This window comes from Manduca sexta, chromosome 23 (genome assembly GCF_014839805.1).
Source record: "Manduca sexta isolate Smith_Timp_Sample1 chromosome 23, JHU_Msex_v1.0, whole genome shotgun sequence".
Lineage (NCBI taxonomy): Eukaryota > Metazoa > Arthropoda > Insecta > Lepidoptera > Sphingidae > Manduca > Manduca sexta.
In genome coordinates this window covers 10,010,084-10,025,810 of record NC_051137.1, presented here as the reverse complement: position 1 = coordinate 10,025,810, position 15,727 = coordinate 10,010,084, and the positions used below count along the sequence as shown (strand labels likewise).

The 15,727-nt window shown below is 34.5% G+C and overlaps 1 protein-coding gene across 1 annotated transcript; it reads left to right on the top strand.

The window, feature by feature from the left end:
* The first annotated feature begins 12,907 nt into the window (after positions 1–12,907).
* Positions 12,908–15,441, top strand: LOC115441012 (dnaJ homolog subfamily A member 2). Its single transcript, XM_030165571.2, has 2 exons — positions 12,908–13,125; positions 13,254–15,441. The coding sequence occupies exons 1-2, from the start codon at positions 13,057–13,059 to the stop codon at positions 14,397–14,399; spliced, it is 1,215 nt and encodes a 404-aa protein (XP_030021431.1). The 5' UTR covers positions 12,908–13,056; the 3' UTR covers positions 14,400–15,441.
* Positions 15,442–15,727: the final 286 nt, after the last annotated feature.

Here is a 15,727-nt window from a genome sequence, read left to right as displayed (position 1 = left end):
TCTTTCAATAATATAAAAACAGTATAAACTCATGCCTGATCCCATGAAGGAGTAGATAAAAGAAGATATGCAACCTACACTTAGTTTCATCTTGCGATAAGTACCTTTATATCGGTCCTCGTCGATCCCATACGATAATTTCAATTCTGGTTATTATCTAAGTCTTTTAGTCAACACGGCAATCCAATGGACAATAATTAGGTGCTGTGAACATCTTATGCTATCGGGTAAACACAAAGATATTCACAGAAAAGAGTTTTTTTACGCTATTTTCTATAGCGATTATTTCTTTACTCCCATTGAAGAGATAATTTTTTTTTTTCTAATTAAGAATTAGTTCTATTATTCCTATAAAATAATGCATAAATCATCTCTGTAACACCAAGCCCAAGGTTCTATCAAGTTTCGCCCGTCTCCTTTATTATATACTTACCTGTTATAAATATTATTTAGGCAAGTACGTACTTGAATAAATCGTATCAATACCTACGTATTTAACGAGCATAATTATTTTTTGATTTGCCTAGATAAAAAACAGAAATGACCATATTGTACTCAGTTGGTGAATATCGAATACCTATTTGATTAACGCCTTTATTTAAACGTAATTAAGTAAATGTAATTTGCAGATTCATTTTGCAATTGCAATATGTATCATTATAAGATGTTTACTCGGACTGCACTTACAAAACTGTAAGTATCTAGCACTTGTGTATGTGCAATGCACCAAATGCGAGATCACGTAAATATATAGGTAGGTGCTGACCTATTACGGATATACTATACTTACCTACTTGTATTTAGATAAGTGAAAGTTACTCGGTCTTTCTTCGAGGTTTGTGTAGAGCTGCAGACATGAAAATAGTAGAGCCCTATCCGTTAAAATTATCGGACACTTGGGCAAGTGTCCAGTAATTAAAAAAAGGACTCCACTAGGGTCAGTGGAGTCTTTATTTATTTGATTTGCCAACGTTTGTATAGATCAATACTTGGATAAGAAACGTACAAAAATACATAGCATTATGAATCAAAACAATAATGGGTATGAGATAGGTAAATACAACATGCATCAATATAATATACTTAACTCTAGCAAGGATTACCCAAGAGTAAGAAAAGAACAAAAAACAACGTATCAAGACAAGGTTAACATTTTTCATTTGTTATGAAAAATAAACATGTAAGACCCAGCTTAAGAAACGTGATTAACAATTCGATAAAAAATCCGTAATTATTCGGCGAAGCATGTTGGGCTATTCATTAAATCTCGAAATAGGAGAGTTATTTCTGAAAACTATTTTACGATAAGGTTGTAGAAACAGATTTGTTTTGTATTTAAGATATTGGGTAACACATGTAACTGAAACCTTTTTAACAATTGTGGACAATCTTATTTATTTATTTGGCAATAAGTACTTACTAAATTTATTTTTATTGATAATCGTATCCTTGCTTGCTTTTAAAATAGCGTAAATAAAATTTGCTTATCTACTTTGTACCTCTATAGATAATAGGTAATTCTATAATTACAGTGGTTTTTATACAAGGCTTACAGGCCTTTAAAAGTACCTACCTATTTCAATAGGGATGGATTTTATTCTTCGCTACCTATTTAAATTAAAAGTAGATAAGTACATGGATTTTATTAATAAAATCCTCATGTAGGCACCTAGATGTGAAAAGGCTAAACGAAATAACTGATTGATCATTTCGCCGAACGCGACGAAACAATGAATGTAGTTTGAAGACCTAAGTCGAACAACACAGGTACGGCGGAGCGCAAATCGTGGCTGCTAACGGTTTTTTATTTCATACCTGTACTAACTTTTTTATATGTCCATGTTTAAGCTCTACTTTTGGAATCGTGTTATACTTACCTGTAGAGGTTAAATGTTTTCACAGGATATGTATTACTATGACGGCAATCTTAACAAAATATGATAAGCAATAATAAAGGCAAGTGTTGGGATCGCATTTAGGATGATGCAAGCGTTCGGCAATGTGTGTCAAGTAACTAAATAAACTAATAAATATGTTCTGAGTGGTATTTTAATTTTACGGGAACAGTTTGTTTTAGTGGCATATACTTACTTTCAGCCCAGATTTAAAACGGCTACGGCTAACGGCTTACTTTTTAGCGAGGTTATCAATGATATTTTACACTTATCAAGGGTCTGTCGACTTGAGACTTCTTGAAGTAATAAGTATGTCGTAAGGTTTTTAAAAGTTCACATAAGTTTTCTAATTCTGTTTATTAACAAGTCTATGCGATCGTGGCAAGACAACCGTTGGTCAAGTACAATTCCTCGATATTTAATTTTGCTAACTATAGCTATGGTGGTACTGGAACAATTAAAATTAAGATAGTTGTCACAGCTATTAATCTTTATTCGAAAGCTTGTGTGAGGCTGAGTTACTCGTAGTTTGTGAATGTTATATAATTAGTCTTTGAAATATTTAATGTAAGCACATGTAAGTACTTTTAACTAGCTAGCAATGTTAGCAAGTTTTTTTTCTGTGGATTTTTGTACTTACAGCATCTTAAGTGTCACTAGTAAAAACCATATCGGTGGTATCATCCGGATATGAGAAAATTTGTCCTTTAATGTCACTCATCTTACAAATATCATTAATATAAATTAAAAAAAATGTGGGTCCTAGAACATTCCCTCCAGAAGTTGTATAAAATTCTGTACTAATTAATTTATCGTCAAATATTCGGTTGCGTATTATAATCCCTCACGTTCCCCTTATCCACATAGAGCCCGCAACACATAATATATTATTCTTTTAGAATTGTTGGTGTAGACCTAGATAAGAATAAAAACATAATATTTAAGATGTAAGTGGGTACTAATGTCCTTTCAAAGGTGACCTAAGGGAGAGTGGAGGGGAGGGGGAAGCGAATCGGACAACTGCCCGGCTCTTCGCAGTTAAATTATGGACCTCGCGAGGTGTCCAACGGAGGACCTTTTTTTCTAAAGTTTTCTTCCTATTAACGCGTATCGCATATATAATCATTATATAATATATATATATATATATATATATATATATATTCTATATAATATATTCGAAAGTTTGTGAAAATGTTTGGATCCTAAACGTAAACTCAGAAACAGCTAAACGTACTTAGATTCAATTTGGCACACCTCTACGAATAACGAATATTATTGCGAAAAATACTAGTTTTCCTTTCTGTATTTTTTTTTCATTTTGTAGTTTGCTGCGAATGTGGCGTGTACGTGACTGCATTTATGACTGAAAGTGTGCCTCCACATCAAATGCGCGCCCATGCATGGGGGCATATTTGCCACGATCCTAGGCACACAGTTCACTCTGTATACCTCATGGTTGCCAAATACACAATTCGCGAACATTTCTTCCCTTCATCCCCTCCCTTCTCCCTCCCGGGCCCTGTGACCGGATAGCCGTGGGTCGCCAGCGTACCGTCCGCTGGCACCCTCGGCGATAACGGCAGGGCCCACCAAATCCTCACAGTGACTGCCGTGGTTGCCAAGCCGGGGGATCACTTATACACCGTAAGTTGGGTACCCCGGTGATAACCACGGCAGATCTCCAAAACAAAAAACACTGAAAGTGTTATAATGCCGCTGCGATGAATTCTTTTACGGTAGTAGTAATAATGACGTTAGGGTCCATAAAATAAAAAAATACAGTTTTTTATATTTACTGTATGTACGAAACTTACAGTTTTTAATCTATACTTACGGTTCCAGTAACTTATTAGGGATGGTTATTTTAAAGAAGATAAGTGTGGTTTTATTTAGTACTTAACGTAATATCAAAATGATCCTTACAGGAATACATACAGTATATTATAACTCTATATATTATGTTGATAACTCTACTAACATCTAACATGTTAGAAGATCCACCTTTCTAGGTAATAAAGCAAATCCAGATGATTACGATGTTGAATAAACGTTCGAAAGATGAGCGTACGACTTGTTACGCAATATAAGATCGTAACCTCGAAGTCGGCGGGGAAGGCGAACTAATGATGAGGTTACTGGTGAGTGGTGCTCCCTGCCCGCTGTGGAACAGGCAAACTACGTTTTTTATATACTTACTTACTTACTTTGAAAATGAAAACAGATTAAAGGTTTCGTTTTCAATAAGTTTATTTACAGACAGGTATTATGAAATAATCGAGTACCTACATGCCGTTTATATCTTTCACTTTTGAGTGCCCTGTCGTCATTCCGACCAGTACTTTTGTATGAGCCGCTTTAGTAGTTTTGTCACGTGAGTTTTAATCACTAATTTGACCTGCCGTATTAAGGCGTGAAATGTTTGCAATAGGTTATGCGTGTTATTTGATAAATGGTTCGCGTGTTAGGGTTCAAAATTATTTTTGTGCTTGTGTAATAGTTATGCAACTACACTATTGTAGGTGCCTCGTATATGTACCAAACACTTTCATATTCGTTTCATTATGGCTCTAAAGTTAGCATAATATAACGTTGATCTAAATACGTGCATCGTCGATGTATGTATTTAGATCATATGTATCAATAAAGTTGTATTTAAGGGACAAGAACTTGGAATTTAATGATTCCTCAGAGAGAAACAACGCAGTGCTTGCTAATTACGAGACGCTCGGGGCGAACTTTCACACAAATGTCATAAATATTCACACAACAACGTCAGACGTTATTGCGCCGTTCGCGTCGTACGTACGACAAAGCAAATGTTTAAATAACTACGTCAGATCCGTGACAGTAGAAATTTTTGACAGGGTGTGGTTTGCTGGAGAAGTTATTATATAAGTAACATAAGCTTACTTATACTAGATAGATTATATGCTAACAGAGGTGTACCTCTTTGATGTAATTTAAATATATACTTATATGCTGAGATATACGATGTGACGAATATCATTACACGGTTATAACGCTTGCTTGGAACTGCATGTATATAAGTCCATATTGTATTCACTATTCCCCAATTATAACATTAAATGACAACACAATAATTATCCCAGCAAACTATATACTAACTATGTAAGTACCTATTTGATAAGTTGGTGAAAATGAAAGCCATTATTCACTTATGGATTTATACCAAAGGTCATGAAATTAATCAAAATATTTAACGAGAATTTTACATTCACCAATCTATGACTACTTGATTTCTAGATATTATATAACGTTTATTACGTGATGTAAAAACTTGTTTTGAACTCTTAATGCATATATGTTTGGGTATTTATGGAATTATTTGTTATACAACAAAATTTCTAGCCACTTTGGAATTTTTAACAGTCGTGATATTACTGTGCATGTATCCCATGACACGTTTTCAATTACTCCGCTAGGTCTACTTGTATAGATGTGTCAGTGAATGTAGTAGTCCTTGTGCATCATTGCACATCGATATTCTTACATATGCGTTTAGTGACCATTAGTCTATTTAGATTTGTATTTGATGTTTACTTATTTATTTTAAACTTGCTTTTGATCGTGGTTATTCTTACGGCCAATGTGAAAAGGAATAAAAAGAAGGTACTTGGTCTATAAAATGTTAACCCAAAACATAATTATTTTCAGTTCACCGTTTTCTACGTTTATTTCAATCAAATATTGAAAATCCAAATAGAATGTACGAAATCTTACTAATATAATCTTATCTCACTAATATGTATCTTACTACTTACTAACATAGATTCGAAAGTTGGTGAAAATGTTTTATAGAAGTAAACGTAGAAATAACTGAATGGATATGGATAAAAATGGCGCACAGGTCCAACATGCCCTCTATTACCACATAGGCTAATTTCTATCTCGGTAAATTGCTCCTATGACAAAATAAATATTTTTTAAACTAAATTTTTAATAGAGGGCGCTTGCATCATTTATTAGCGATTTGCAACTTTGTTCATTGATGCTCCGCTCCTGTTGGTTATAATGTGATGTAATTTTTCAATTCAAACCCATAGTTCCTGAGAGTTGCGCATTAAAACAAACAAATTCTTTATAAAATAGTATAGATATAGATTAAAGCCCATAATTTGGGGCACGCAATAGGAACAAACTGTTCTATATTATGTGCTGTTGGAAATTATCGACCGAATTCTCATAAATTACGCATTTGTTACTCCGTCGGTCCATGGCATGAGTTTTATAGTGTTCGGGGATCTTATTTACCATCCACGTGACCGCAGGTTTATGACCCCAAATCTATTTCCTACGAGTGCGCCAGGAAGTATCATGGTGCTTTGGCATTATCGAATAAGACAGTTTTTATTGTATGGAAACCACACATCGGATTTATCGTTGAGCGCTTAAAGCGCTCGCAAACCTTTGAAATTAAATGATCATGCTGAGCCCACTAAGGGTAACGAACCTCGGTTCAGGACGACCACTGGGAGTCAGGGCCGTAGCTAGGCGAGGGCATTATGGGATTTGCCCTACCTTAATCAACTAAATTATACCTACATAACTACTCAATCAAAATATATGGGGCAGCGGGTTTTTTATTTCATGATTTGGATTTAGAAGTTGGTCCCATAGTAAGACTTGTTTGTATTGATGGGTGGAAAACGCCCTTTCGAAATTTAAGGGAATTTTGTTACAATATTGATATATATTACCCTAACATTTACGTAAATTTTAACCTGACTTATTCACGTTCACAAGTCATGAAAGCCAAAAATCGATTGACCAAATTAAATCTAGTAAAATTTTTATTTTCGCCCTAGCTGTGACCACAGCTGCCCTACCTTAAATTCAAGTCTAGGTACGGCCCTGCTGGGAGTATGCGACATAAACCATTAGGGATGAGCGTACTAACAATGTATCCATCACCGTTTTCGTCGGCACGGCACTATTAGAGACCGGAACTATTAGAAGGATCGGGGGGACGGGGAACGCGGCAAGGACGGTACTGCGGTCTTGTGGAGTGATGGAGTTTCAAGAACTTGTTTTTACGACGAATAGTTTTAGTGATATTGTCCACTCGATCAGTAAGAATTGAACGCGGCCGTCTCCATTTAGCACGGTCGAATGGAGAAGTATCAATCAATTCGTTTTTATTGTGTGATCGTCATAGTCTGCACATTTTTCAATGATTCTACTAAAATGAAATGCCATCTAGCGATAACATCATTGTGACAGACAGATGGCGGTATTAGGTATACTCGTAGGTAGCGCTCAGTAACCATTTTGTATTATATAGGTTCTAACAAATCGAAAAAATATACTTATTTTTGTACCAATTTTTTATGGGGTTTTGGTAAGGGACAATAAAAAAAATTATAAAGACAAACTTTAACAGAACTGATACCCGCCTACGAAAAAAAGTAACAGAAATAAACAAAATGATAATCCTATTTTAAACCATAAATAACTACGATGATACCTAGAGTACAACTAAGACTCGCATTCTGCTATATTATTTTAACAAATGTAGTTATCTGTGTACTTGTCCTTGTTTATGAATTAAATCATCGTCAGTCAGTCGTATGTAAGTCATTTTAAAATAAAGCTTCATATTTGATTATCTTGTAATTTTTTCCATGGTCGCTTATCAATATTGTTACGCGCCGCTATCCTAGCCGATCACATCGGGCGTTTCCGGAAGTATTCGGCTGCGCGGTCTGGCTGGCAGAAGAGAAGATATGTCACGCGGCGACTATTCGATTATTATTCTCTCTGGCTGGACGTTGTCAAAAGAATGTCTAAAATTGTATTCTGTAATTATTTTGCTAATATAATGTTTACTGTAAAAAAGAGCGTTTTACATTCAGAAGTGGGATTATACAAATGATAATTTGAAGTTACATTGAATTCGAATGTGAAGAGAACTATCGGAATAAATCTGTGATGAATCATTGAATGCCAAAATTAAAATTACCAGATTCTCAGATTTTTAGTTACCATGGCAACGTCTACGTCTGTTGAAGTAAATATGTTGGGAATGCATATGGAATTGATGTCTGCACATTAGTACGATTAACGACATTCATAACAAAACTTCGTTATGCCTGCTGCTTGGCTCACTGGAGAGGGTGTTTTCTTAGAAACTAAATCATTGGAGACAGGAATGACTGGAGTCATGTGAAGTCAAATTAGTGGCGCAACACTTCAGGCTGACAATGCGAACGTGCGTAACTGTTTATTTTATTTAATCTGATCTGTCTGTGGCCGTGAGCCTTTTGATAATATTCTATCTGCAGCCGTGACCATTCTGATCATATTCTGTCTGTAGCCATAAGCATTCTGATCATATTCTGTCTGTGACCATGAACATATTCTGTCATTCATTGTCTGTGATCATATTGTCTGTAGTCATGAGCATTCTGATCATAATCTGTGTGCAGCCATGAGCATTCTGATTTGTGTTGCTGGGTCCTATTTGTTTAAAATATAGGTACCCAATTCAGTTCTACTTTCTCAAATTTATTTTTGTGAATACCTTACGGTATTCACTTTGCAGGATGGCCGATGTTACGCGCCGCTATCCTAGCCGATCACATCGGGCGTTTCCGGAAGTATTCGGCTGCGCGGTCTGGCTGGCAGAAGAGAAGATATGTCACGCGGCGACTATTCGATTATTATTCTCTCTGGCTGGACGTTGTCAAAAGAATGTCTAAAATTGTATTCTGTAATTATTTTGCTAATATAATGTTTACTGTAAAAAGAGCGTTTTACAATATTTCTTTTATTTACTGTAAGTTTTTTTTTTATGTCTACAAGCACTATGTTGCTGTGCTACGCCAATGTCAATAAAGCTAGGGAAACAAATTACAGGAAGGAAATTGGTTACGAAATTAGGATTAAGTCAGGAAAGTTGGTCAAGATATAATATATTAATTATAATAATATTCGCCAATACAATATATTAATAAGCAGTGGCGAAGCGTCCATACAAGCCGATTCCCACCGGCTTCCCTTTTAGGTTTTCGGTGATACTAAACAATATATTTAATAGGCAAATATAAATTTACAACATATCAGACAATGGACAATAATTATAATAGCTTAACTTATTAATTATAATTGATAACTTAATAATGACATCTATCGGCCATTAGCCCGTTGTTTGTTAATTTAATCGATATCAATTGCTTATTTTAAACAACGTTAGATGGCGCACCTTGTATTTAGTTCCCCAGAAATTCCGTTACCTAAGTGAAATTGCGCCACAGGCAAAGGTAACCCGCTGTCAAGCGGCTTAATGTCGTAGTATGTTTTTTAATATAGATGGCAGCACTTTCTATGACTTTCTATGCCAGTGTTTGTCGAAATCGCGCGGAAGATATGGGCAAAGGTAACCCGAGCTAGTTCGGCTTCACGTTAACCGACTTTGTATAGTTGTCGCTTTGTACGTCCTTCAAACGTCATAATCTATTATGCTACCAAGTTGCGGTGTTTTGTAAATTGTCATATTCATTTTATTTTTTGATAGTTCTGTGATATTTAGTTACCAGCGCTTTGTTTATTTAGAAACTACAAATAAAAGTGTATTATGATGGAAATAACTACCTGTGATCAGTTTAATGTCTACCTTTACGTAAGTATATTATTAGTCGGTGATTTCACATATTAGTATTTAGATGGTAAAATATTTGAAGAAGATCTGAAAGTTTTGATTTTAGACACAAAATGTTTGTTAGAAGAAAATAAATATGATATTTTACCGAATTTAAAGTAGCACCACGATACAATCAAAAGTTAACGAATAACCTTTCTTGATTATAATTTAAATTGATAATTATATAAGTTTATCATGTAGGTAGACTTAAACTGTTGGTCTGTTTGGCGATCGTGATACCTATTTCTATTACATTTATAGTTTTATTTTGAAAATAAACAGATACTTATAGGTAGGTAGTGTGGTTATAATTTTAATACTTACTTTTGTTGCTGTTATAACTAATGAATAGGTAAGTACTTATACTTTGATTAATGGATCGAGAATTATCTTCGTTTATTGTTCGATTTTATGAATGTTTCAATTATTTACGCATAATAGGTAATTTAGTATGTATGTCAACGTTTGTTGATTTCGAATCAAGACTAATCCGTTGTCTTAGTTTTTGTTTTCCGATAAATTGCCCCCGATATCTTAACTGACACCAATTTTTTTTACACCGGGTTACCTTTTGAAAAATTTCACCCTTCGCCACTGTTAATAAGTATATACAAACTATATTTTTATGTTATTATGTACAATAAATGAGGAAATAGCTTTATAAATATTTACATTAAATAAGAGGAGGGAAGAAATACAACAAGGAAAAGGAACACCAAAAGAAATGAGTTGACTTATCAAATGAGCATTATCAAAAAGCGGACTAGCGAAAAAGATATGATTGAGGTCACCCTCCTCTTCACCGCATTCACAAGCTCTACTAGCAATAATACCAAGCCTAGCAAGGTGAGCTGGCGAACACACATGACCCAAGCGCAATCTCATTAATATACTAGTACATCGCTTACCAAGCTTCAATTTGCAAAACCATGGTTTCTCCGGTATACCCAATTGGACTTTCGAATATATTTTTCCCTTTATCTGACTGCTTTCTTCCCAGCACTTTTTCCAGGAGTCCCTGAGAAAAGTACTTGGAAGTGAGATCGTTGCAATAATTTATATAGGGATATATATCACCACTTGTGATCGCCTCATTAGCCAAACGGTCGGCTTTTACATTTCCTTTTATATTAGCGTGACCAGGGACCCAACATAAAACGACAATTATGTTTTTGGAAAGGCATTCTACGAGCTTTTGTCTTATATTTATTATCACAATTGAGTGACATTTTGATTTGAAAGGAAATTTTTCAACGGCCTGAAGGGCACTATATGAATCTGAAAAAATAACAGTTTTATGATATTTAAATGTTATTATGTCACCACAACCTAAAGGAACCCTAATATTTTCTTTTATTTCTTCCACAGACATGTCCACCGGTATACCTCTTACGAGTCCCATCCTGGTAACGTTAAATGATGGAATAAAAGCTTCATAGCCTTTTTCCAATAAGGCATGATGTTTTAAGAAAGAATTTGCTGCTAAGTGACTTGTGAATGCCATTGAAATTTTGTTGCGACCAATACGCTTCAAACTGCCTTGTACTATGTTTGACACCTGGTTTTTATACAAAAATCTGCCAAAGCATATTGGATGCAAATTAAGATCTTGTGTTATCTCTCCTGTACTAGACCATGAATAATAAACGGTGAAGCATCCAATGCAGTATATTCTTTTCTAATACTATCAGTAATATTAGGAGGTACCTGAGAAGCCTGAGATGGAAGAGCTTGTGTATGCGGTGCTTTGAGAGGTGATGGATTTTCAGTGATTTTTTCGTCACTGTCTTCGCAACGACATTCAGTTCTACCCGAGTCTACAGCCATTGCATTTTTTCGTTTTTTTTTTATTGCATATTTTGCACACCTTACTTAACCGTATGCGCTTTCTTTTATTTGTGTTGGAAACTGAACAGTCAGTGTCTAAGCTTGAAGCAGTTTCAATTGTTATAAAATGTGATGGTTGGGGAACATCACCCCCAGGATCTAGGGGCTCGTCCATCCCAACACCCAACTAAACATTAATAGAATACACACTTACCAATAGTTGTTTTCTATATACACTACACTACAATTAAATAAATAATGAAAAAATATATACAATTTACAACTTAACTGACTAAATTTCTGAATAAAAGTAATTATTTTCAAATTTAAAATGAAAAAAGACACCCGCCAAATTCAAAGGTTTCCCGCGCCTTTTTTTTTCTTCTTTTTTCTACTGTAAGTTTAAATCGTTTTTCACATTATCGAATGTTGGTATCGACCAAGAACGTTATTTGCATTTTTTTTTAAATCATTACAGCAACATTGAATGTCAGATATCTAAAACAAAATAGTTTTATTACAATCTAAATTCAAAAACAAAATTCCTAATCTGAAACGAGAATAATAGAATTTCATTCCATTATTTTCTTACAAATTCAGATTTTTCTATAAGTAAATATATATGTGACATTTTATATTATATAATGTATAATCCGACCACGATCCTTATCGACCTTCAAATATGTAGTCTCTAGATTTTAGACCATTGCAAAAAAATAAATGTAGAGATAAATAGAATCAGTGCTGCCGGCATGGCAGCCTTCGCAGTGCGTAGACATAGGGCCGTTGTGATTGGCTCATATTGTGATACAACTTGAATTTAATTGGCTGTCAAATAAACAAAGCTGAGAAACAGACTTGTTATCACAGCAATACTCTGTCCTTCGATAAAAAACGTCTATGAATTTACCCCCTGTAAATGTATCGTTAAGAATATTTCGAGAAATTATATTCTATAAAACTGAGTAAGTATAACGTGAATAAATAATGATATCTTAGGTTTACGCGAATTTTAGAGAAATAAATAATTATATCTTAGGTTTACGCGAAAATTTCAATACAGAAGTTAGTTGAAAGCTTGCACAAGCCTGGGATCTTAAATCTGAAAAGACCGGCTGCCAGACTTTAAGATAGTGTAAGCTCATTCCAAAGGCTAATTCTGCGTAGATCGGACCAGTAATAGATAAAAAAAATATTGTTTGTAAAATGCAGGTAGATATTGTAACTTTGACTTTTCGGACGATGAATACCTAAAGAGAATTTCAATATATATGGAAATCGAACACCTGAATCCCCCTCGTCATCATGAAAGCTACAAAGTCTCAACGTCGCGTCGGGATAAAATTAAAAAATATAAATAAAATGATGATAAAATCCGGAAAATAGTTTTATTTCAATTTAATCAATAAATTCCTAGTCTGATTCAGAATCACTAGCATACATGTGTTAGGTAATGCAAAATTGTATGGGATCTCAAGCGTTTTAGATATAAAATCTTAGAACCCCATTCCGGATGTAAAAGCTAGCTGAGCTTTTATGCCATAGACAAAATAATTTAAGGCTGAATGAATGTTTCCTTAATTTAATTTATAAAACTCTATAAAAAAAAGGTCTTTTCTAGTTGTCATCATCTAGCTCCTCATTCTTTCTTTCCTTTTTATCAGGGGAAAAATGGCCGATAATAAATTGTATGAGATTTTAGGTGTTTCTAGAAATGCAAGTGAATCGGATATTAAAAGGGTAAGACTTATAAACTCGTATGATACCATTTACTCGTGTTACACTATCACATGTAATGTCATCTGTCCATTGCATGGTTTCAATAAATCGCATTTCCACAATCTAAAACAATTTCTTTGTGTTTTCAGAGTTACCACAAGTTGGCAAAGGAATTTCATCCAGATAAAAACCCTGCTGCAGGTGATAAATTCAAAGAGATAAGTTATGCATACGAAGTTTTGTCAGATCCTAAAAAGAGACAGGTGTACGACAAATACGGGTTGAAAGGGTTACAAGAGGGCGGACAAGGTGGAGGATATCCCGCCGATGACCTCTTCAGACATTTCTTTGGTGATATATTTGGAATGGGCGGTGGCAGCCGCGGCCGCGGGCCAACCCGTGGAGAAGATACTTTGCACCCCCTCAAAGTATCTCTTGAAGATATGTATGTCGGGAAAACAACGAAGCTACAATTAAGTAAAAACGTGATTTGTGGTCCGTGTAAAGGTATCGGCGGAAGGCCTGGATCTGTTGTGTCCTGTAAAGATTGTCATGGACAGGGTATTAAAGTGTCTTATCAGCAGATTGCACCACACATGACTCGCCAGTATCAGGCGCGTTGTCCCACATGCCATGGACAAGGAGAGACTATTAATGAAAAAGACAAATGCCCTAAATGTAAAGGAAAGAAAGTCCTAAATGAAACAAAAATACTTGAGGTCCACGTTGAGAAAGGAATGAAGGAAAACCAGAAGATTTACTTCAGAGGAGAGGGTGATCAGCAACCTGACACTCAACCAGGTGATGTTATCATCCTGTTGCAACAAAAACCTCATGATGTGTTTCAGCGGACTGCAGATGATCTTGTGATGAAACATGAAATAAACATAACTGAAGCATTATGTGGTTTTGAGTTTGTTGTTAAACATTTAGATGGTAGAGACTTACTTATTAGACATACTCCTGGTGAAGTAATAAAGCCTGGTAACCTTAAACGTATACCAGGTGAAGGCATGCCCCAGTACAAGAATCCATTTGAGAAGGGGGATCTGTACATCCAGTTTGATGTGGTGTTTCCAGAGAATAATTTTGCAACTGAAGAACAGCTTAAGCAAATAGAAAGTATTCTGCCTCCTCGGCCAGCTTTTGTAATGCCCACAGGGGAAGATGTGGAGGAGGTGAACTTGATGGAGTACACGGCAAGTGAGCGCGGCAGAGGCCGAGAAGAGGCTTATGCAAGTGATGATGAGGAACAGATGCAAGCTGGGCCGGGTGTGCAATGTGCTCATCAGTAGTCTAATTGTACTATTCTACACATTTGTTTTCAAACCTCACACTATGTAATTTTATCATAGGTAGTGTAATATAAATTTCAAATAATGCTACACTGTTAAAGTTCAGTAATGCTAGAACAATTCAACAAATTGCTTTATAATAATTTATTAGGTATTTGTTAATTTGTTGCAAATTCTGAATTTTCTTACCAGCACATTGACATCGACCTAACATTGAATTTGATAAAATGTACACAGTAATTTCTGAGAAAATTTTCACAACATACATAGTCCAAGGTCTAATATTGTTCTAAAATAAACTTATTTGAAAATATGTTGGCTAAAATTTTTTTACAAAACAAAGGAGACATGTATGTCATCATTTTTCCTATTCATTCTTTTATTTCAACATTGGTGTAGAGGAATTATTGCTGGGTATATATTAAATGTATTACATACTTATTTATTTAGATATTATGTTATTTTACTTTATTTTACAATAATCTGCTATACACTTTTTTTTCCTCAATTTTTGTAAACCATCAGACCTTGAACTTTTTGTATGTTACAGAAACAATTAATTCAAAATCACAACTATGTATAGGCCATTACCTAGAGATTCATGACATGAGACAACTAAGTAAATTAATGATTTGAATGACAACACAAACATGATGCTGAAGTTTTAGTTAGTAAATGTAATTATATACTCAACTGTATAGGGGCAATGAACTTCATAATTTTATTTTTAATACCATGGATTAATATTAGCTAGAAGTCAAAAAGTATAAGTCATTTTTAATTGGATACAGTCCTTTAAAAGCCTTGTGATTTTATTTACATCACAGTTAAAATATGGCTCAGTGTAAATTGCAATAATTCATATTTTTATGAAGCCTCATTGTTTTCCAATCATATTTATTGAAAGTTACTTTTAAAGTCTGCTACCTATATAACTAATTTTAGATTGTGCATGAAGGTGAAAATGCTAGTGATTTTTCATGTAATTCATTCCAGGGACATTGTATGGCTGAGACAAATAACCATTAATAGTAACTTTAAACATGTGTTTTATTATATTATCCCATTTTATAAATACTACTGTTTTACATTTAGATGGATAGTGTACCTTGGTAAATTAATGCAAGGGATTTAGAGCTTCTTTATGATCCAAAACTCCCAAAGCCATCTTTTATATTTGAATTTTGTTATTATTTAATAATCCTTATCTAAAAAAAAATATCAATCACCAAACAGATATTAAACATATTGTATACGGGCGTGATTACCGTCCTACCAGACTATAGGAGTGATGAAACAGATTACACCTGTGTATTGCGGACACATTT

Bases quoted from the DNA above. Each gene is read 5' to 3' on its own strand.
- LOC115441012 (XM_030165571.2), top strand. From the start codon at position 13,057: ATGGCCGATAATAAATTGTATGAGATTTTAGGTGTTTCTAGAAATGCA. The intron at 13,126-13,253 runs GTAAGACTTATA...TTGTGTTTTCAG, and splicing joins GTGAATCGGATATTAAAAGG to AGTTACCACAAGTTGGCAAA.